The sequence below is a fragment of the Sitodiplosis mosellana genome, unplaced genomic scaffold (assembly GCF_009176505.1).
Source record: "Sitodiplosis mosellana isolate CC-2019 unplaced genomic scaffold, AAFC_SMos_1.0 Smas_scaffold_6197, whole genome shotgun sequence".
Lineage (NCBI taxonomy): Eukaryota > Metazoa > Arthropoda > Insecta > Diptera > Cecidomyiidae > Sitodiplosis > Sitodiplosis mosellana.
The window spans coordinates 5,189,446-5,213,522 of NW_022601438.1; the positions used below are offsets into that span (position 1 = coordinate 5,189,446).

At 36.3% G+C, this 24,077-nt stretch overlaps 1 protein-coding gene across 2 annotated transcripts in view; it reads left to right on the forward strand.

Moving 5' to 3' along the window:
* Positions 1–24,077, forward strand: part of LOC129577186 (protein unzipped-like) — a 62,460-nt gene that overhangs the window by 33,323 nt on the left and 5,060 nt on the right. Inside the window, exons 3-7 of one of the 2 annotated variants that reach the window (XM_055463795.1) lie at positions 9,698–10,295; positions 10,493–10,648; positions 10,780–11,094; positions 11,291–11,443; positions 13,959–14,355. In XM_055463795.1, the coding sequence (XP_055319770.1) occupies positions 9,852–10,295; positions 10,493–10,648; positions 10,780–11,094; positions 11,291–11,443; positions 13,959–14,354 (1,464 nt within the window). In that variant the 5' untranslated portion in view covers positions 9,698–9,851 and the 3' untranslated portion in view covers position 14,355. Of the gene's footprint in view, positions 1–9,697; positions 10,296–10,492; positions 10,649–10,779; positions 11,095–11,290; positions 11,444–13,958; positions 17,914–24,077 lie in introns of those variants that run through there. The other variant, XM_055463796.1, reaches the window with a different exon arrangement.

The following is a 24,077-nucleotide window of genomic DNA, read 5'->3' on the forward strand; positions in this document are numbered from 1 at the left end:
GTTACGGATAATATTTTCAATCTGTGGAAGTGGTGACAGTGACCCAATTGGGCGTAATTGCTTAGTTTGAAATAAAAAATATGGATATTAAAATGAATAAATTTACGGTTAAAAAAAAATGGCCTAAAGACTCTTAAAATTTTCTTGGGAAAAAAAATAACCACTACATTAGCCTACATTCCATGTAGTGCTAAAAAGTAGAAACCTTTTCCAATCTGCAGAAAAAAAAGAGTTAAAATTTGTATTCTTTTTTGTTCTTCAAATAGAAATATTTTGAAGAGCTCATTTAAAATCTCTTTGAAAATATCTCAGAGGCACTTCATTCACCATTTTGCTCACATGCCCGTATAAAATCGGGGCCCGCTGATGGAAAATAGGCGAGTGGGAACAACGAGAGAATTAAGACAAATGTTCGACTGAGTGAGATAAACGATTGAAATCCGTTGGTCAATATTAATACACCACATAACAAAAGGATTACATGGTATTATGGTGCAACTCACCGCAACCAACATAGACCAAACGGCCAGTCAATTTTATTTAAACGGTCGAACGCAACGGAATGTAATCGGTTCCCTCGTGTTTTTTCTCTGTATTTCTGTGTGTCTCGGTCGGATTTTGGTGACAATAAGTGCATTGTAAATTCACAAGCTATTTACATTTTTCGAATCCCTTCGAAACGAACGCAGCAGAAGAAGCAGCCAGAAAAAAAAATGGTGTGCGAGTGTGAGGGTAATTGTGTGGGCCATCATAATCGTGCATCATCACTTGATTACATTCAGTTGATCACACGGGATCTACGCTTCGTCAACGATTTTTCTCTCACTCCGACTATCTTCGGTCGGACACGATGACTTTTTCTCTGCATGTTTCCGTACGAGGGCATTAGATTTAAACCAATATGACGGTTTTTTTTTCTTCGGCTGTCTGCATTGATTCAATTTAGTGTGTGTGTGTATGTGTTGTGAGGTATTCGTGCGACAGATATCGATGCCCTTTTTTTGGGTGGATAAATTTAATAGGTTTTTGAAACAACAATGAATAGATTTATTAAATGACCACAATTTTAAATGCGATTGCTGATAAAACCGAGCATCATTTTTTGTGTGTGTATGTGTTTTGCTAGTACATGCGTTTTGAATTATGTAATTCGATTATTTGTGAATTGAATGGGCAGAGGCGCGCGGTGCACGATGCATCGATTTGCACGGGCGCACACATCGTTTATCATTGCGATTATGCGATGGCAAAGGTTATGAATCGAATGAGACACAACAAGCAAAAACCATATTTGGCAATATGTATGTGTGTGTGTGCGCGCGCTTTCTACTGGGAAAGGTTATGGCACACAATTTATCGAGCTAAAATCCATCATTTGAATTGCACTAAAAAGCAATATGGTTTGACTGTGATTTATTTACGATGGATACACGTACATAAATCCTATTTTATACACACATGTCATAGAGCAAAATTCAGTTCAATCGAATGCTGTGCTGTGAATGCTGGGTGAGTATCTATGTGTGTGTGTGTCTCCGTTGAGAACGAATGAATGCTTATGCTCGCAGTCCCAGGCCGATTCGTTGCTTTTTTTTGCATGTCAATTCAATTTATTCCGATAGACCGATCCACATTATTAAATCGATGCTTGAATATCAAGGTAAACTGGATATTTTTGCCACGTAAATGATTTTACAAATCATTTTTCTCTCTCTCTCTCTCTCTCTCCCTCGCTCTGTCTCTATCTATAATAACATTAGCGTGAATCGCGATTTATTAATACACGCATTACAAGCCTGAATACACTGAATATTCATACCGATCGGCGCTTCGATATACGTTCCAAATGGAGATTTCGATTCTCCTCCAACTTCGCGGGATTATTACAAAACAACACAACATTTGTAAATGCTTCAATAATTGAGCTGTCTAATTTGATGAACGGCATCTGAAAAATTGCCGAACGGTTTGTTTTTTGTGCATCATTAAAAATGAGAACGTGAATTAATTTCGCGTTGTATGCGTCAAATGGGAAGTCGAGACGACATAATTTATCCTTTTTCGAATACACAGCGCAAACTCGCTATTCGAATTATAGTTTTTGAATGGGAATTTCAAATATTTTCGTTTGATCGGTAACCTTTTTTGCTAATTTAATTAGTTCAAGTCCCTGATTAAACACGCAAAATGGGAGGGAGAGCGAAGTCTACAATGTTGAAATTCAATATTCCACTTGTCATATTCAATCAACAGTCGAAATTTCAGCAATTAAATAGCGTCTTTTTTTCCTACTCTCGCTCATAATATCATCATTTCAATTAAACGATGTGACGTTCATTAAATGACAAAATAATATTTTCGTTCCATAAAAAACTGAAATGAGAATAGCAAAAACTGCAATGGCATCATTTGTATGAATTGAAATGACAAATAAAAACAACGGCACGTCGTCTCTCTCTCTCTCTCTCTCTTTCGATGCTTGGAAATGGGCCAAGGACCTCGGCACACACAAATATGGAACTATTTGGCCATTAAATTTTTTTCGTTAGATAACATGAAAATTGCATTTGCATGTACATATTTAAGACGAGGGAAAACGATCGAGTGTCACAAAAAAAATCGTGCTTTACTATTTGTGGTGGTGTCAGAAAAGTCTTTCGAATCGGACGCAAATCGGTGATTTGTCGTGTGAAACTTTTGACAATTGGCGAATTATTCAAATCACGTGGCAATTCGAAATGCGTTTCATGACATAAGATTACGTAATCGCCGCCGTTCGCTATGTTTCCGTTGAACGGTCACGTCCTTGTGAAATGCGAAAAAAAGAAGAATATCATAAAGCCTATGAGGCAGTAAGACTCGTAAAAAAAAGTGTGATAAAACAGCCATTTTCATGAATTGACCGCTCTTTGGGTGCGTATGTTGTTGTTCTCCTGCTGATGTTGTTCTTGTTGTTGTTTTTTCCGCCGTCAATGTATTGGATACTCTATATGCTGTATACCAAACAAAAGCCCATTCAGCACGCACCAAATGATATCATCATCGTTGGCCCGTTAGCAAGCTCACAATCCACTGCATCAATGGCGTCATCATACAGCAGCTGTCATTTAATATAGAATGAGAATACGATACACCGTGAGCTCTCTCTCTCTCTCTCTCTTTCGACTGTCATACTAAATATCTCTGTGCGGAGTGTGTTTTTGGAGTCACAGAGAGAATGATATTTACATAACGAGCAATTACGACATTCGGTAATATTATCCTCGGTGGATGTACAAGTGAGCGCCAGCCAGACTCTTAAACCATTCATTCAGGTCGTCGTCGTCATCGTCGTCAGGTGACAACACCAATTTTGAACCACTAACACCGTTTCGGCGTTTTGTTTGTTTCTAGGCGCAATTTATTCATGAATCAGACACATGCATACACTCGACTGATTATTGCTTATGGTTATGACTTTCTTTTCATTGTTGTAATGTGCTTTTCCGCGCTACATGCGTGCATGCGATAAGTTCACTCGAATTTTGTTTTTCTTTCATTTTTCTGTTCGTGCCAAACAACAATCGTTTGGAACCTTGTCGAACTTATTGTGTATATATACATATATCTCGATGACCCGGCTCAATATTGATGAGAAAGTCGATGAGAGTAGAGTTTATTGCATGGAACGAACATTTTCTGTTTTATTACGGTGGTTCTTTTTTTCTCTTCGTTATTTCCCATCGCATGGTCTGATATTTAATGTAATTGTACATGGTAACAAACGAGCAATCATATGACCATTTTCCATCCGATTGATTGTCAAACGCAACTAAAACACTTTGATTTTGACTTCCTGAAACGGGTTTTTTTTTTGCGTTTTTTTATTGTTTCTGTTCTCAATATATCGTAGTTTCAAACTATATTATTGAGAAGAAGATAAAAAGATCCATATTTTAAATTCATTTGACTCCACATATGGTTCAGACCCGATTTTTATCTTCAAAATGTGAAATTAAACGCAAAATGTGTGTGGGTTTTATTCAAATCGATTCTCAGCACAACAGCAAAACAAAGTGAGCAATATGAGCAGAATCCGAATGAAATCAAGCACACGCTGTTTAATACAGCTCAGACAGAAAGGAACCTCATAAAAATCTTCTTCTTTTTCTGTAGTAGACCAAATAAAATGATGTCGTCGAGCATACACACAGACGAGTAATATTGTGCGAAAAATAATTGGATCCTCTTGAATATAATGCATGTCAAGCTGTGCAAAATGCGGTTGGGTGGTTGTATCCCTCCCTCCCTCTTTCTCTCTCGCTCTCTCTCTCTCTCTCTCTGTGTAAAGGCGGATGCGTCGATGATGACGACGACGTCGACAACATCACAGAGCAACCGAGCGAAAGCATGATTTCGTTTCTACCTTTCAATCAATTAACTTTCTATCGAAACGAAGAGCTTCCTGTGTTTAAATAGAAAAAAAACGCGAGTGCAACACAGCGCAACACATCGATTGCATCGCAAAAACAAAAACGGCACAGAGATTGAATGCGAATGCATTAAGAGTGACACGAAGATTTATCTTAATGATTAAATGCTTGGCAGAATTGACATGAAAACATCATATAATTATGTTGGTGAAGAGAGCACTGGAACACAATTTCAACCAAGTCTGGTCCGCCGCACGAGCATGCATCCATCATTGAACTAACGAACCGGCGAGTGTCTGGCTTTCATAACACATGGACGAAACGAAACAGAATGTAACGCAACGAGAAAGAAACACACACACATTTAATCAATTCACACACTGAGCTCTCTCTCTCTCTCTCAGAGAGAGGAGGAGAGAAAGAGTGAAGGAAGTACGAAATCGTTAATAAGTACTTGCTGCATTCCTTCTTATGCTCTCCCAGTATGTTGCCGGATCGTTTTTTTTTGTATTTGGGATGTTATTTATCTGTGACTCCCTCCTCATTTATCGCCTTGCATCCAAATTAAAAAAAGGAAACAAACAAAAAAACGCACAAAACCATTTTCAAATCCACAATCGACCGGCATTTTTCCACCACTTACATCAATTATTCAGTTTACTAACGCTTTTCTTCAACAATTAATTACACAGTCCTCGTCGGCTTCTGTATATGTACGCCGCCGCCACGGCAAAGTAGCAATAATCATTTTTTTATGATTACATTTGACTGCTCTATTTCTTTAATCCGCCGTGATTGCAATCCATTTCCTTTGGAAAAGACAAAAAAAAACACACATGCATCGATGCAACAAAAACGAAAGAAACAACAAAATAAACGCCGCGGTAAATCAAGCGTCGTTTTTCATTCGTTTGAAATGTCATTACGATTCGATTCACATATGATACATGATGTTTTGCTATTGAACTTCGAAGTTTATTATTGCTACCAATAAATTGATTTCTCATGCAATTTAATTTTATATCAATTTTTTTCTGTAGCTCTTTCTCGCTCTCTCTCTCTCTCTCCCTCTCGAATTTTTGTTCGCTGGTTTGTTTCTGCCGTTCAATGATTAGATTGAGAAAATCTAGCGGCTTTTTTCGATGTAAAAAAAAAATAAGGTAGCTGGCATTCAAGAGATTTGTTAAATGCAGCCTTTGGTCTTTGGTTGAACTGCAATTAAACGGCTCGGAATGGTTACTGTTCGGAGTTTTGTATATTAAATCCGAACAAAAGAGCAAAAACTCTTTACTACATTTGTTCGTCAGCACCATGCTCGATACATTTTTTGTTTCGTCTGATCTCGCTGCGCCGGCCAGCGCTGCATTGGGCGTGCTAAATGTCTGTAAAATGATTTATGTTCGGAATTAAAATGACAACAACGGCACGGAAAAAAATATGTTCAAGAGAATAAAAGCGATGAAAATCGGAACAAAAATCGCCGAGCCACAATGTATGCAACCTGGTGGAAAAAACAGTTTTTATCGCATAAGAATCGTCACCAAGTTACAACGATGAAGGCTCAATTGATGCAATATGCTCGATCTATTTCTATCCCTCTCGAAATTGTTGATTGCCTTGCCCGGTGCACAAGTAATTTATCAATTTGTCACACAAGCTTTAGCCACGCCAAATAGAACAATTTCATTTATGGCAAAGAGTGCGCGAGACCATACAAAACTTTTTTTTTGCATTGCTCACACCAGCAAGCATTCTATCCAGGCAGCCAGCCAGCCAACCAGCTACAGAATGTGTGACCCAAGGCATGGCATTCAATTCCAAATCACACAATGTGCAATGTGCATGTGACACGTTCACTAAACAGTTTCTTAACCGTAAGCAATTTACCATAATATTTATAAAAGCGCTTCACTTTTATAACAATTTCCTCTTGTCTCTATCAATTCTGTTAACTGACCGACGTTTTTGCACAGTTTGTGGTTTTTCTCTTCTCTGGTCGACCTGCCGCTGGATGCTGTTTGTGTTGTCGTTGCTGGCTGCTGACTGCTGGCTGCTGGCTGCTGTGTGATAAATAAATTTATGATATCGCATCATACATACGATAAATAATGAGAAAAAAAGAGCATAAATATAATGGCAGAAATATGATATAGAAATAGCATGGAAGCGCGTCGCAATGGCAGGCTTGTATTCTATGGATTGTGTTGTGCATTGCCAACAGCAGTAGCAGCAGCAGCAGCATCACCATCGCCAACAAATTCGTTCGTATATGTAACATGGCACAAAATTAATAGTGCGTATAGACGCATTCGATGCACCAGCCATTTATATTACGCAATCGGTTTGTATCTTCATAAAATATGAGACTGCAAAAAAACGAGTAGTGAAAAAAAAATCAGAACGAGATAAGATTGTGTGTTTTTTTCTCGCGTTATCCAGCTAATAAAATCGCAATTTTACCATTTCCTACATGACATAAAGCCATCAAATCGTGACGTGGTGCACAATGAAGAAATCAGCCAATGAATAAGGAAGTAGCCAGACTAATCGATTGAGATGAACACTGAAACAAATGGACTTTACAGCGAATTTTCCTCCATGAACAAGAAAATCAAACACACAAATGTCACGTTTGAATCGGTTGCGAAAAGTCGCCACCGAATTTGCGCCAGCCAGTCGGCCAATACGAAATATATTCCGATTGTTGGCCGAACAACGACAACAGCCGTTGAAAATGCATATTTTCTGTCACGCTTTTCATGCAATCGTTTGTGTTAATTATAATGCACCTAATGATCACGTTCAACCCAGTTAACATTCGGATTCAGTCTCTCTCACTCGCTCTCTCTCTCTCTCTCTCTCTCTCTCTCTCTCTCTCTCTCTCTCTCTCTTTCAGCTCATTTTCTCTGACAAACTGAACCAAGCCAACCAATTCACCGTTGCATACGCACAACGAAACGAAAAAAAATTATTTTTCTACATCAGTTCGTTTTTTTTCAAACGAAAAAAATAATAATAATAAAAATGCCGGTTCGTTATAATTATCGTGGTTTTGTTTATCGTTTCTCTTTTGTACACAAAATAGAATTCCATTCTCATAAATTTATTGTGCAATTAGTATGAATGTTATTATATGTATGTTTTGACTATGTGTATATGTTTTGTGTGCTTCGGTGTGTAAGCCGTCGATCGTGCGCTATGAACATGGCAAACGTCATGTTTGTCCTCCTGACAGTGCGTGTGAATCGTTTTGATAACATGTTAGCTGTTCTCCCTCCGAATACAAAGAAACTGAAAAAAAGCCTATCAATTATTGAAAGTCTCTCAATCCCTTATCATTACTTCAATGTGTATTTGCCGCACGATCGCTCGTTTTCTTTCTTTCCGATAAAAAAAAAACATAGAAATGCAGTTAGAAAATGAGCAAATCAAAGTTGCAACATTTTTTTCCCGGGGCGCCGCTAACCATTTTGTGACTCACACCAATTTTCAATTCCGTCAGATCGTGGCGTAACCAATTTGAGAAAATACACAGGATTTGAAAAAAAAAAAAAACTCTAGTGCTGACTTAAACTATTTCATTAAATTGTGGTGTTTAGAGTTAGAGGCCCCGACGGCAATAAAATGAGAAACCAGTTAGAATATTTGGAGTTCAAGTATGTAATAAAATCATTTAATCACAAAGTATGCGATGGAAATTAGCAAAGCTATTCGCTCGTACATGTTGATTTTCTCCATTGAAATGAGTTTATTGACATTTTTTTTCACCTCTTCATGTCGCTGATTCTTGTTCCATTAAAACCAGTGTTCAACGCTAATGACTCAACTTTTTCACATCGACCCATCAAATATGCCATGATTGGCGCTTGTTATGCCAAGCTTTGGTTGTGAATTTTCATTTTCTTCTGACTGTTGTTGTGAGCTAAATGAGATAGAACGTGTGTCGCATATTTTGAACGCAGTGTGAATCGGCTGCGGACATTCGAAATGATCGTTAAAAATGGTCGCCGAAAATGTGTGCCATGCATCGAGGAATAGCACATACATTAATTAATATATCATAATCACTTGATCACGGTGCGATTTTATTTTTCTGTTTCAGAATTGTGCTGCATTTCCATTTCAACGATTCGTTTTCATGTCACATTCTATGTGATCTGAAATCAATCTCCTGGGTGAGCGCTCTCTCTCTCTCTCTCTCTCTGCCCACACTCGGAACAATTCAATAAAACCGATAAAATTTCTATACAATTCAATCGAGAGCTTTTCCAACGGTCAAATCGAAATTTCCATCTCTTTTCAATTTGGGGCGACCGAATATAATTGTCGAATATTACATTGTGAATAGAAGAAAAAAACAAACTAACAAATGAACAAAAAAAGGCATTCTATTGTTTGTTTTTCCACAATAGCAAAGAAAAAGTGATTGACGAGCACGAAGCAAAGCAGCAAAATAAACAAGCCATATTGTGTTGTCTATTTTTCGGTGGATTTTGTTGATTTCATTTTCGATGGGAATGTGTTCATTATCTTTAAATGATTGCTACCGTGCGCTAGCTAGCATTACGTAACGAGCAGTGAAGTTATCTAGAAAATCATTGGAATTGAACAATGGAGTAGAAATTTATTCGTCTCAAACAGAAATTTAAAAAAGCCGAGAGAAGAGAAGAAGAACGTATTCATTAAGCTATGGAATAACGGTTTTGGAGTGTATGTAATTTAAAATGTAGCGAATCGTCTCTTTTTTTTTCTCTACTCTATTAGAAACGAAATACGTATGCACAGACACAAAATATGCATAAATGAAATGAAAATCAGCATGAACAATACACACCGTATGTGTATGTAGCGAGGGTCTACGTTCTGAATGAATGGAATGTTTTTGTATGGAAAATTGTGTGCTTATTTTTACTGTGCGTTTTGTTTTCTGTTTTGTTTTTGCAAAGAAGCAAAAATTGTGTTTGACTAGAAAAATTTCGCGTACGAGAATGTTATTTCAAGTATTTGTCTTCTTCTGCTCTTTTTTTTCTCTTAACTCTTATTCTATTTGCCTTTGCTTTGGCTCTGATTGCCAGCTAGAAATAATGCAAACAATTATAGACACAGATGAACGTAAATCATCTTAATAAGATACATTTTGCATTTGCGAATGAATCGTCGTAAATCAACGTATTTTTTTTTTTGGTTCGAGCGATTACGTTTTAAGGTCACATTTAAAGTTCAATCGAGACAAAAGCGCCGTGTCTAGTAAATGGATTAACGTTTCTCTTCTTATTTCGTTTCAGAACGCAGTTATTGCCTAGGCATAGGCAAACACATACGGCTGCTATAAATTGCCCGGCCGAGGCGGAGGCGGGTTGAGAAAAGAACCAATTTCGTGGAAGAAATTCACATAAAATCAAATACAAAGCAACAGAGAAAAACAAAATCAAAACAAACATGAGGCTATCAATATCAATTGGCATTGTACTGATCATTCAGTGTTGCTTTGTGGCAATCCAAGCGACGACCAAAAGTGTGTTGATATACAGCAATACAGTTGGCCAATTGGTAACATCCAACACATTGGGGTGGCAATATTTTGCTGGCGATCAGAAGCAATTAGAGTTTGCCGTTGAAGCGGCCCAATATCATTCAGAACAAGAGAATTATCCAATTTATGTGTGTCGATCTACTGTCGACGGCATCACTGTTACGGGCCACACACAGAAACGTGATTCACGTACCGTTTGCATTATATCGATGCATTCGGATGTGCGTTCGCATCATGCGTTTGAAGTGTTGCTGAACAAAGGCAATGGCGGGAAATTAACATGGAAACCCTGGAACAAATACAGTGCAGTCATTCCAACTGGAGCGGTTAGCGCCACAAGCGATGGTCATGTAAGTAATATCGACTTCTTTTAATTTTCCAAGTAATTGGTTTTGGCTCAAGGAACATTCAATAAATACAAAATATTAAAAATTATTTAATTATTGGTTTTTTCAGCAACTTTATTACGATCGACAAGAAAATAATAAATGTTCAAATTGAATTCGATATCGCGACCATGTATTTACATTCATTATATCATTAACAGGTGGAAGATAACTATGTAGCTCGACGAAAGGCTCATACAGAAGGAGGACACGAGCAACATCACCATCATCACGGTGGCATTGATTATAATGTTGGACGCTTCGCCCCCAAACTTAACCTGGGCAAAGTTATTGTTCCGGTGGTCAGCGCTGAAAAGGTATAATTTTAGGCCAGTTCATTTATCTAGATAATGAATTCTAATTACGAGAATTAAATCGAATAGAAAGTCATAATAATGATTAGTTTTAGTTACCTCCATTAATATTGAATATCTTGTTGAATTTGCAGGAATACGAAGATGGTGAAATTCTAGTGGAAGCTGAGCCAATTCGCTATGAGTTGCGTGACATCAAAAAAGATAAGTGGCGCACTCAAATCACAACAAATGTCACGATTTTGGGCACAGCTGTTTTATCGAACACTGACGAAGGCACCAACACCATTGAATCAATCATCACGTATGAATTCAATAAAGGCATCTACTGGGGAACGGTTGAATTTGTTGCTCGAGGTTTGCCAACCGAAGTCTATGAGAACGCCAAATCATCACCAGTTAAATTGCCCAAAGGCTGGGGATTTGAAGACACTGAGAAAACTACCGAGGTATGCATACACACATTCTTTTTTGCACAACTCAAATACAAATCGCGCGCAAAATGATTTATCCATTTTGGCTAACACAAAGCTGAAGGCAATATCAACTACAATAACAATTAATACTTTGCCATTTGTTTGTTTTTTTCTCTCTTCTCTCGGTTTCAACATTCTTTGGCACCCGCATGCTAATCCATGCATACAGATAAAGCAAGTGAGCGCTAGTTTACAGCCGGGCACAGCGATGAATGTTACATTAATCGGAAATTATACGAAATCGGAAGGCCCGTACAAGGCAAAATTGAAGTCATACTATGCAGACAGCGACGAACCAAAAACCAGAGACATTGAAGCAATCGTAAGTAGAAAAAAACACATTTTCAACGTGGAACATTTTAGAATCCTTTGAACAAAACAACAACAATAGAAATTGAAAAATATTGTTCAACCAGATAGTGTTTTTGGGACGATAAAATTTGTACATGTGAAATGGTCATTTGATGTTCATATTGCAGGCATTTTATGCCGATAAACATTTATTTTAGCCGTTTATGAACGCGGTCACTGCAGAATGTGCTATTTTGTTCACAGTACCTCTGAATTCATGGACAATTCTATGTAATTCAGTGTTTTTAGCCGAACTTTTGACCACATCCCATTTATTGAGCGTATAAATCAAAATTTTATACGTTAGATTTTCATTTTCTTGAACTTCAGCGGAAAACGACGACGACCATAAAATCGATTTTATTGTACCGAAACAGTGCTCTCGGAATGTTTTCCGTTTGGTCCCAAAGAACATATGCAAGGTTTTTTATTTTTAATTGAGCTGTTGGTGTCGACACAACGTATATTTCACTATGAATGCCATTTGAGTTCTGACTGCCTCGAGTCAAAAGCTAAATCTAACGTGAACACGACACGAATAATATGATTAGAAAAAGCGTTCGGCTTATTGTCCTCAAAAACTGAGCTCATTTTTCCGGTTGCTAATATATAGGGTTACCAAAGTGCTGTGTTTTGTTGGCCGCCCGGTTTTTCAGCGCATTTGCAATGAAATCGTTTAAATTGCAGTTATTCATTCAATCTTCATTTATTTGCCGGAGTTACATGGTGCATATTCGTTATTGGTTTCCCTTTTCGGGTGTGCGCGTTGGTTTCAATTTTGTTGATTTATTTTCATTTTCTAACCGTCGTCGACGTCGTTGTCGCTTTTCTCTCATTCTCTCTCTCTCTCTCTATGAAAATTTCAGTGTCTAAAATGGCACGAGTCAACGGCACACAAGCGAAAAAAAACACTTACAATGCATTTAAACGTGTGCGCAACGTTGCCTCGTTACAGAATTGGTTCATTGGAATGGGCGCGTGTGTTTACCAAAATGCATCACCACCACGAGGCAACGGGCACACAGAACGGAACGACGAGCCGAATGCACCAAAAATGAAACAGAAACCAAAACCCGATACCGACAAAACAATGATTCGAGTAGCCTTATTTGGGTGAGCTACATACAAATTGCGCACACAGCGAACAAACAACAACTTGTACGAACAATGCCAAACTATCGCATCCCGAATGGGAAATAAATTTCATAAATACATGCTACAAAATAAATGAGACGACATTTACTTTGTGTTTTTTTCCTGCCGCTGCGGCTGCGACTGCTGCTGCTACTTGTCCCGATCCATTCTGTGTTCTTAATGGATTCTCTTTGCTGTCTTTCGGATCGATCGCATGTGATTCTCTGTCCGTTTGCGCGATGTTCTTTGGCTACTGTGCAATAAAAGCGGCGCGTAAGACATTGTTGCCTGTCGCAATCAACAAGGCAAATAAATGTTCGCATAGAAAAAGTTGTAATTAATAATAAACGATCGGTCGGTGGCCGAGTTTTGCATGTTCGCACAAGCCTACGCTTCAATCTGTAATCAAAAAACGATTGCTCACTCAATTTTATGCATTCAGTATCGTTTCGAATGTGTGTATGCGCTTTTTATGCATGTCAATGTGCAAATGGCATCGACAGTAAAATATAGAACTGTTTTTAGAGCACACATTTAATATGCGTGCAAGTTCGAAAAACGAATCACACACACACAGAGACAAATGCAAATGTAATGTATAATTGTAGAGCAATTTCAAGAGAAATAAAACAGACATTTTCGCCTCATAAAAACCAATCGAACTAAGCATCAGATAAATAGAATCGATGCCAATTATGCGTTCAACCTGTCGCGTGATTTGCACCAACTGATAATTACCTACTTGCGTAACTTCATCGAAATACAATTTTCGTGTGGCAAATAATCAGAAAATTGCTTTTAAAAGAACATTTCAGTGGAATTCGAAATTTTTTATTATTTTTTCCATTTCTTCGTATTTTTTTCTTTCATTCGCGTTGATTTGTTTGTTAATTTCTGCCCTGAATGAAATGATCATGTTCAAATCTAATGCTTTAATCTCGTCTTTAGATTAAGTTGTTGTGATTTTCGATTAACTTCTACGATGTTTCTGCTATGTTTTTCCGATTTTTTTGTTTCCATGATTAATTTTTCGATTATTTTTATGCTAGAGATTGGCATATTTTCGCTGCTAAGCAGAATTTACGTTATTTCAGACACCTGAGTCATTAAATTTAGCCAAGTTCGGGCCTGCTCAGCAGCGAAAATATTCCAGCTCTGATTTTTTTTTACAATATTTTGGATGATATATTCTTCAAAAACGATTAGAATTGATAATATCCTTTGGAATTTTAACAAAAATGTGACTATTCGCTCTTTTTTAATAAAGGATATCTATAAGGGACGATACATATATCTTTTTCCATTTCATACTTTGACTGACCAATTTTTTTTTTCCTCAAAATATCACCCAGTTCTGGATGCAAGATATGTTGGATGTGCACTTTGAATACGGTCCAATATACTGGCAACACAATTCAACATTGGTACCAACAACAACAACCACCACGACGACGACGACAACAACAACCACGACCACCACCACCGAAGCGTCGAGTACGACCAACAAAAATAAGAATCCATCGTTGGCAAATCGTGGCAATTTCATTGATAACAACGATATTCCAGAAGATGCACCAGACGCTGCTACTGAAGCCAAATACAAGCTGCAAAGCGAATCGAACAGTAACAGTGCAAACGGCGGAGATACGAATTCGGCTAGCCGATTCAGTAATAGTTGGGCATCGTCTGTGATTTCAATGGGTTTTGTGGCGCTATTCTTTTGTATCCGACACAAATACAATGTTTAAAGTAAGTAAAGCAAATTATTTAGCAATTGGACTATCTCCCCGCAGAGTATTTGATTTTGCCATTAAAAATTGTGGTGGTTTTTCTGGCAAGAAAAGGAAAAAAATGTTTAGACATCTTTTATTTAAGAAATATGTATGATGTGGTTGACCCAGACAACATCCAACTAGAAATTTATAAAGAACGAAAGAAAGAAAGAAAAGGAATAATAATAATGAAGAAACAAAAAAGAAATACATAAAATCAAATTAAATCAAGTGCACATACACAAACAACACATGAAATATGTCGCGCACCCGCAACATACCAAAATTGTGTCAAATTGTCCGAGATTTAAATTTTAAAAGGCTAGATGAATATTGAAAATGACCTATTTTATTGGAGCACAAACAAACAAACAAAAACGAACGAGTAATAACATTTAACCGACAATGTCGTAATCCAATTTGTCCACACGCTCTCTGTCTCATTGTAAAGTGTGGGCATTTTTTCCTCTGTCTCCATACGAAAGAAAGAAAAAAAACAACACGAATTGAGATGCCTGAGTTGATGGCTTAACTGTTATTTTTTTTTCTCTTTCCCTTTAAATTGGCTTTAATGAATGATCCATGTGTGTGTTCAAAACAAAATTGTTAGCCGGTATCTCAAGCATTAGTTGTATGTAAAATGTTATAGGACAGAAAAAAATTTCAACGAAATGATAAGCTTCATTCGTAGAATAGATGAATATGGCGAGAAAACAGAACAAAATAACGAGGAAGAAAGAGAGATGGAGAGAAATGTCATCAGATTACAAGGCCATCACCGGTATAATTGTATAACGTTGTCGCAATGAAAACAAACATCGCATGCAACGGCAATTCCGAGGAGAAGAAAGTGATAACAGTGCAAGGCTGTCGATGCTTGTTTTTACTGTTGCTTTGCTCCTGATGCGATTCATTTCGATGCATCATTACTGGCACATTATCATTTTGTCATTAGATTCACTGGGGCATGAACAATAGCCGCCCATTTTGTTTTTCTATTTCTCAAAGAAATGGATTAGTGTTTCATCAACATATTTTAAAAGTCTAGAAAGCATTTGTCATCATTGTCTGGGCAATAGAGAATACGAATGGAATAGCATGTCATTGAGAGTGACACAGAGAGACACAGAGAAATACACAGAGAGTGACACTCATGATATGAGCTGTTTTGCAAAGCAAATTGTGCTTGGGATCAGTGTCAACATTGGTGTGCGCGCACGTTCCTATTGTAAACTTCTTGTTTCTCTCACAAACACTCTCTCTCTCTCTCTTTCTCCCCAGCTATCACTCTCTCTCTCTCTATCTATTTCTCGTTTATAAAAAAAGACAAAATCCATATTTAAAATTGGAAGGAAAAAAAAGCTTTGTGTGTATATCATCGTTCTGTTTTTTTTTTCTATGCTAAACGATATATTCCATTGTGCGGCCGATGGCGAAAGCGAAAAAAGTGAAGCAAACACGCGTGTACCATAGAACAAACTGATTGGCTAGATGCAATGCAATTGTAAACGTTGCACGTCAATGTCGGCTTGATTTAAAGTTGACTTCACACAAACAGCATCAACAAGAAAGAAAAAAAAGTATTAAAAAATGAAAATCGTTTAGCGTTGTTTAATCTATGTGTTGTGAAGCCCCAACAGTAACAACAATAACAGTCCTCATCATTTCAAATGTGAAGGTTATTTTGATTCATTGTCGCTGGAAAGCAGAAAAAACACTAAATGACGACGAACACACAATGAATTCTTTTGTCTAGTTTAAATGTGTCTATTCCATGCATCCTCCAAAATGGGTACACATACAGCACACACCGAAGCACACATTTAATGGATATGTACGCAATTCCATGCGAACATCATCTATTGCGTCATTTTCATGTTCATCTATCAATAGAATCAAATGGAATTAAATATTGCGTTGATGACAACACGTGCGCGCAAACAAATCAAATAATTCTCTCTTCTCGTTTATAAACACACACTCACACCGAACGTACATCAGTGCTTATCAACAAGCACGATAAATGCCAAGGCAACGCAATCGAACTATATTATTCTTCAGCCAATCGATTGCCTCAAAACACAAAGATGCAAAGCGCACATCATTCAGTTAAACCTAATCACACATACAGCAAACATAGTAGCAAATATCACTCGCTCTCGCTCTCACTCTCTCGCTCTCTCTCTATCATCACCCAAAGAACACATTTTAGAAATTGTTTCAATATAATTTCGCAAGAAGCGTGACTTCATCATACGACATCATGCAATCAGTTAAGGAGAGAGAGAGAGAGCAAACGAAGGAAAAAAACATTCGCGCAAATTTCGATTTTGTTAATTATTTCTATACATTTTAATATTTTAACATGGATGTATGAAAATAAATTTAAGTTTGAAATAAATGAGATGGAGAACCGATTGGCGCAAGCACAACGCTTATTCACCCACACACAAAATGCACACATACAAACACACCTCATTCATAGCCGTCAATATCAAAGCGATATTACAATATGGAAAATTGCAAAATGGAAATTTAACGATCGATTACCATTGATGAATTGATGATGATGACGACAGAGTGAGATTTTATGGCGAATAAATCCACGATAAGTTGAGAAATGCGAAAGAAATTGAAAACAGAAAACAGAAAACAAAGCCGAATGAAAAATGACATGATATGAATTGTTGCTTGATTACAAAGCGAACACAATTTATGCACAAATGACAATGAAGTAGTGGAATAAAACAGAAACAACAATTTAATGTGTAAATAAAAATTTGCATTAGGTTTGTAATATAAGTGTAATATGGGATTTAAATGATAGATTCAAATGATGAAGAAAAAAAAAAAAAAAGAAATGAGCGCAAAATGCAACAATTTTTTCTTTTCTATTCGTTTGTTTCGATCTATGAATTTTGTTTAATATAAAAATTCATTTAATTTATTCAATTGACAATTGGTCTGGGAGAGTGATTCCAAACGAACATGCAAACGAACGACAAAAGATGCACAAAGAATTTTGAAAAGAAGAAAAGAAAAATCATGTGTGTACAAAACCAGAAACAATATTAACTTATTGCAAATTGATTAACTTATTGACCCAAATCAGATTTAATGGACATTTACAATTGAAACCGTTTCATTTTTATTTTGTTTTGTTTTGTTTTGTCTCATCCCATTTAGCAGTAACACACACGTTCGCATATTAATAGAGAAAAAAAATGTATTTTAAATACAAATTCAAAATAGCAACAAATAACAGAAGAATAAAAATATTGTAAAAAATCCCGATACAACAGATATTTAGTGAATCATATTTAAATAGATTAGAAATGAAAGTGAAGCAAAAAAGAAAGAGAATACAAGCCGCCAACCAATAAATATTCAACATTGAACGAACCGCAGAATAATGCAGATGAAGCAATTGTTACGACAAATACTAAATATGACAATTTGTAACTTTAATTTGTATCTATATATGTAATAATTGTAGCTTTTTTTAATTTTAAAATATACAACAACTCTAAATATACTTCAGTTTTTTTGTTTTGTTTTGTTCCGTTTAGTTGATGGTAATTTGGCCTTCCCCGAATCAATTGTTGTTTTGTTTTTTTCTGTTTTGTCGATTTTTTTTTTCTCGTTAGTTTTCGTTTTTCTTCTCTTTGTCTATTGCCCAATAGAATTAGCCCGATAAATGCTTTAGCGTTGCTCGAATCTCATGTCACTCTTTGTTCCCGCTTAGCCAATTTATTAGCATTTGCCTTATTTAAATTCTTGAATGTGCTATTTGGTTATTTTTTCGCTTCTATTTGATATGTTTGAAAATGCAATGGCTATTGCTACGGCCAACCGACCGTCCAAACGGTCGACTGGAGATAATATGATGCAGGTAAGTGATATCGATTTATCTTAAAATTACAATACAAATGCTGTGTTACTGATCTATCTCTCTATCTCTCTCTCTCTCTCTCTCTCTCTCTCTCTCTCTCTCTCTAATCAGCTCTGAATTGTATTCAGCCGGAGCTGCATTATGCGTACGTTTTATATGAGCGCGGGAATAAATTTCATTGGCGAATGAAAGCCCAAAAATAAATAAGCCAAACCATATGATTGACGATCTGATACGTACAAATGGTTCAAATTGCAATCGTCTGAAGACAAGAATCTTGTACGCAGATCTAAACTGAAGATCAGTTTGAATATGTAAAGACCAAATTCATGGAAAAACCATGGCAATTCTCGTTGAAAAGAGAAAATTGAGCACAATCCCAATGTTTTGCCAGAGCTACCTACCTCTCTTCACCTAACAAGTAAAGAAAAAAAACCAACCGAATGTTCTCGAAAGAAGAACGACGTAGTTTTGCTGTTGCGCTAATAGTAAGCACTTTATGGGATTTCAGATGGCATGGTTCGCCTTCTTTCGTAGATAATCTGATATTTCCGACCAATTACATATTTAGTTGATTTATGCGCTCTGTGTGTTGTTATCTACTCTTGATAGTTCTTCGCATTATTACTTTGGATGAGCGATGCTTTTGTTTCTCTCTCTCTCAACTAAAAACACAACTCAATGTGCGCCGAGGTAGCGTTCGTGTGTGTGTGTGTGTGTGTGTGTGTGTTTGTTTCGGTCGGATTTATATGGAGATGAAGTCAGATCGAATGGAGGAATAAAACAAAACAACAACAGAAGAAAAAAAATGACATGAAATTGATATGTATGTACAATGCGCGCGCTCCACTAACTCTTCGGTGTGTTTTTAATTCATTTTAATTGAAACGAATTGACATTACTTATGGCCAATGTAGCCCGGCTGAATCTCTCAAACAATGCACAGATCAAATAATATAACATGCACAACAGAGATAATTGCATAAAAGCAGCCACATATCACATTTCTTTCGGCAGCATGCCCTTAGCTCTCGCATTGTTGTTATCGGGCTGTGCATCTTTTGCATCATATGTTTTCGAGATGCGGTTACATTTTTATCATTCGGTTGGAATGGAATACATAATTATGAAATGCACATCCATTGACGAGTGGGCTGCCAGAACGCAGACCCAGAACGGAACATAATTGTTTCTGAAGGTGATGATATTTCAGTGCACAGAATTTAACAGCAATTTAAGCTTTGCTCCGGATCAGACATTGGGTTTTTGCCTCCATTTTTTTTCGCCTTCTTCTTGTTCTTGTTCTTATTTCACCAGTCTACAGATAGAATCAGATAAACGAACACTTGGTGGTTTTTTTCTTTCTTCTGTGCGTAAGCTGAGGAATGTGCGAGAAAACTCGTAAAACAACATTATTAATTTTAATTACCAACACTAGAATAATTCACAAATTTTCGCACAAATCATTTTTTTTCTATTTTGTTCTCCGTTTATTATTGGTGTTGTTGCATTTTGAGCTCATGAGCTGTATTTTGTAGATTTTCAATTTTGATTGTTTCTTTTCTCGACTTTATTAGTGTTTTTTTTTCTCTAATTCTATCGATCATAAAATTTGTACAGAGATAGAAAAATTGGCCAAAGCATTTTCAAATGATGCATTCACTTGAATGTATTTTGCAATAAATTACGATTATTGGCACACTTATACTGTAATTAGTTACTATTTATGATCAGTATAAATGTAAAATGTCTTGAAATCAATTCACTTTGTTCGGGTTATTTTGAAATGGTTTCTTTTATAAGAATGGTATAATGAAATGTAAAAAAAATCGCTTGAAAATATATGCAAACAAAATGGAAATTGACAAAATAAAATGACCCTTTTTTTGTTTGGAAATATAAGAAGAAACTGCGGCAAAAGAACGAAAAGCTTTTCTGTAATGAATAAAGTAAAACAAAAGGAAAATGGAAAAAAAATGGCAAACGAATGGGAAAAGAACAATGCAAAATGCAAATGGCACAAAAAATGCATACACAATGGCGTTGAATGGCAAAGCAAATGATAAAACCGTGGAATTGGATCTATTTCAACAACCCATAAAATACCGTAATAACAACAACAACAAAGTAGTAAATAAATAGAGGATAAAGAGACAAGTGATCAAGTGCAAAAGAGATCTATTTTTGTATTTGTTAGATTTTAACGTAGTGAAAACACCAAAATTAAAATCTAAAAAGAAAAAAAAACAACAACCGAAGCCTTTAGGGTTTTTTCTCCTGAAATATGTGTGAAAACCGTATGACCTATTTCTCCAATTTCCGATTCACAAACGAATGTCTACAAACGCAGATGAAATGAAAACAAAACAACAGCCCCAATTCAAATAATCTTGACCAATCCTCATCCTCGCCCTGCCCCATTTTCAATCCTTTCACGCAATTTCCACATTTCAATATGCTAGTTGGAGCAATATTCCATCTCGAAATTTTATGAACAAAACACACAGAGAATGAAAATCAAACCGAATGCTAATTGCTTTCATACAAATATGATGATATCAAAAAAAAATGTCCGTTCAAAACAAAACCATTGTTGAAAGTAAAGAAGTGAACAATAAAGAATGAACTATATTTTCTGAATATCACCTTTCGGTAAAGTATACCTCAATCCAGAATACAACCCAAAAAATTCAAACGAAGGAAAACACATTTTTTTCATATTTACACATAAAATATTTAGATATGTAGCAAAAGAAAAATGGTGGGTGATGCGAGTCATGACAATATCGAAATGAGTAAAGTCTTTCAGAAGAAACTCGAAAATGATGGATTTCACACAAGAAAAAAACACAATAAATGGCTTAGATTTAATGGAAACATGGAAATCGGCTTGTTTTGCAAAACCCACGAAAGAAAGCCATATAATTAAAAAAAAACAACAACAAAAACATATACACCATCTCTCTATATATATTTAAAAACAAAAAAGAAGAAGCAACCAAAAAAACCGCATAGAAAATGGTATTTGATTAAATAAGATTTTGAAGCTTAGCATTTTACTTAGCATTAACAAAAATTAATCAGTACATCTTTTGAAACGGCAACCAAAATCAATAAGAATTTAATCGCATCAAAAAAAAAATGGCTGACACATTGTGAAAAGCTCATGAATAAGACACTCCATCAAAATTAACTGAATAGATAAAAAAAAATTATAGCAAACCAAACAACACGTGAATAATAACAACAAAAATAGTGGCGTTTCCTTTTTGCTTCAGTGTACGGTATTTAATCATTCACCAATGAAAAAAACAAAACCAAAAAAAAAAAAAAACTCTGAAATGCATTTGGTTCATTGTAACACAAACCAACCACACAGAAACCGATTATGAATATATAGCAACAACAGAAAAAGAACGTCCTGTGTAAACTTGCTTCTAAACAATCTAAACAAATAAATTTTATTCTTTATTCATTTAAACAACAACAACAAAAAATTCAGCGTGCGTTTTATTTCTATTTCCATTTTCTTTTGGATCGATGCAGATTGAAACTGTTTAATTTGCCCTGAGTGTGCATTAAAACTGCGGATTTGTGTCTTCATTTTGCTGCAACATTCCCATTGGCCCGTCGAAATGAGGTGCGCGCTTTCCGCAACTAGTATACTAATCGCATAATTGCAAGAAATGGCACAATTTTTGCGCTACATTGAGCTGTGCATAGCATGTAAAAACAACAACAACAACAAATGTAGTTGGGTAAAATTGAAAGAAAAAAAACCGACCGTTTTTCCCTATGAATTGAATATGGCGCGCGAAATTGTGAGCACTATCTCGCATTCACGGCATTTGCCATGCATTTTCTAAATGCGACGTTTGGCGGAATTTGTTTTGTTTTATTATTGCGGTTGTTGTTGTATCGCACATTTTTAATGCGCCCATAACCGTTCAAAATAAATGCTGGTCTTTATAATCGCCAATTCAGCTCGTTGCCATTTAATTGCCCCATTATTTTAATCCACAGTCCGAGTTGCTGGCGAACTGATTGCCTCAACCATCTGCAACATGATAATAATAATACAAATCGGAGCGATAAACAAATATAACCTTGAAAATAGAACCACGCTCAGAATAGACGATGCTAAATTGCGACTGGCGATGGTGCGGCCGAAATTGGCATTTCAACCGACACCAAGACAAGATGGATCTGAGCTGAACGACGATCGACCGACCGGCCGAATGCATTATGCAACAAAAACCAACGCAGAGAAATGACAGCGAATGTTGACGTTATTTTTAGATTGAATTTGATGTTTCAATTATTGACGATGAAATGTTGTTCTTACTTCTCTAAAGACCGCAAATTATTAGAAGTGCTTCGGTCCGGCATAGATGCAATTCCATTGCGTGGGTTTCACTTGGTACAGCAACGGTTTTCTCTTTCAATTGATCGCTCTTTTTTTTTGAACTAAATGCTTTTTTCTGTAAGTAATCGTTTGACTTTGTTTCTTCTTTAGCAAAATATTACTTCTCAACGGATCACTCTTTCAATCTTTATGTCTTAGCGACTCATTAAGTGGAGTTTGGAAAATAGGAAAAATTTTATCTTCTTATCCATCGGTTAATAAAATGGCAAAATTTGCAAATATCCATTGAGCGTTGCCAAATTGGGTTACAAAAATTTTCAATTGTTCACCATCCGAATGAGATTCAGAATCTGATGCTGAATGAAAAAGCAAATAAAATGGCTTACAAATGTAAGACGAAATTTTCCAATGTGTTTGTCCACAATGATCGTTTGAATTATCCCACAAACTGAAAATATCCTATCCTATTGATGAGCATGCTCATGGCTAGAATCCCAGATATAGCCGAAAACTAAAACAGAAGAAATATTCTAACGACATTGATTTGAAATTAATAGACATGACATTTGACATTCCGTGCCAATGAAGTGAATTGTTCTCGTTCCTTCCCATGTGGTTTGTTCACCATAAAAAAATTCTTTTTTGCTATCGTGTAAATCAAAATCCATTGATCAATTATCCATTTGGGATAGAGACAGGAACGCGAAAGTATGCGACCAAATAAACGAATCCATCAGCGAAAAAACTGCCTAGGATGAGGATTCCTAAGTGTACGATCGACATAATCACAATTCTCTTCGAAACAATGGATGAAGTTGAAAAAATATTTCAACTCAAAAATATAGAACTAAAACCAAGTCGGATTTTGGGATAGAGACAGGAAGGCGAAAGTGTGCGTCGAAATAAACGAATCCATGGACGAAAAAACTGCCTAGGATGTGGATTTCTAAGTGTACGATCGAAATAATCACAATTCTCTTCGAAACAATGGATCAAGTTGAAAAAATATTTCAACTCAAAAATATAGAAGAAAAACCAAGTCGGATTTTGGGATAGAGACAGGAACGCGAAAGTATGCGACGAAATAAACGAATCCATCAGCGAAAAAAGTGCCTAGGATGAGGATTCCTAAGTGTACGATCGACAGCAGTTGTTGTTGCCGGTCCAATGCAACCTGATCTTCGGCCTGTTGTTTTTATTTTATTTATTTATTTTATTAAACACCGCCAAGCTCTGGCTGAATATAATGTGGGTTTTGATTGAGGTTTGGCAGGAAAAGAGTGCAAGACTGTTACATATTTCAAATAATAGACAATTTGTAGCAATAGGTTTCGATAACTATCAGTTTTGTTGCTGCTGCAATGCATTCTGTGCATCAGCCAGTTGTTGTTGCGACGTTAGTGATTTATGCACACGTATCAAATTTGATTTATCAAGCGTG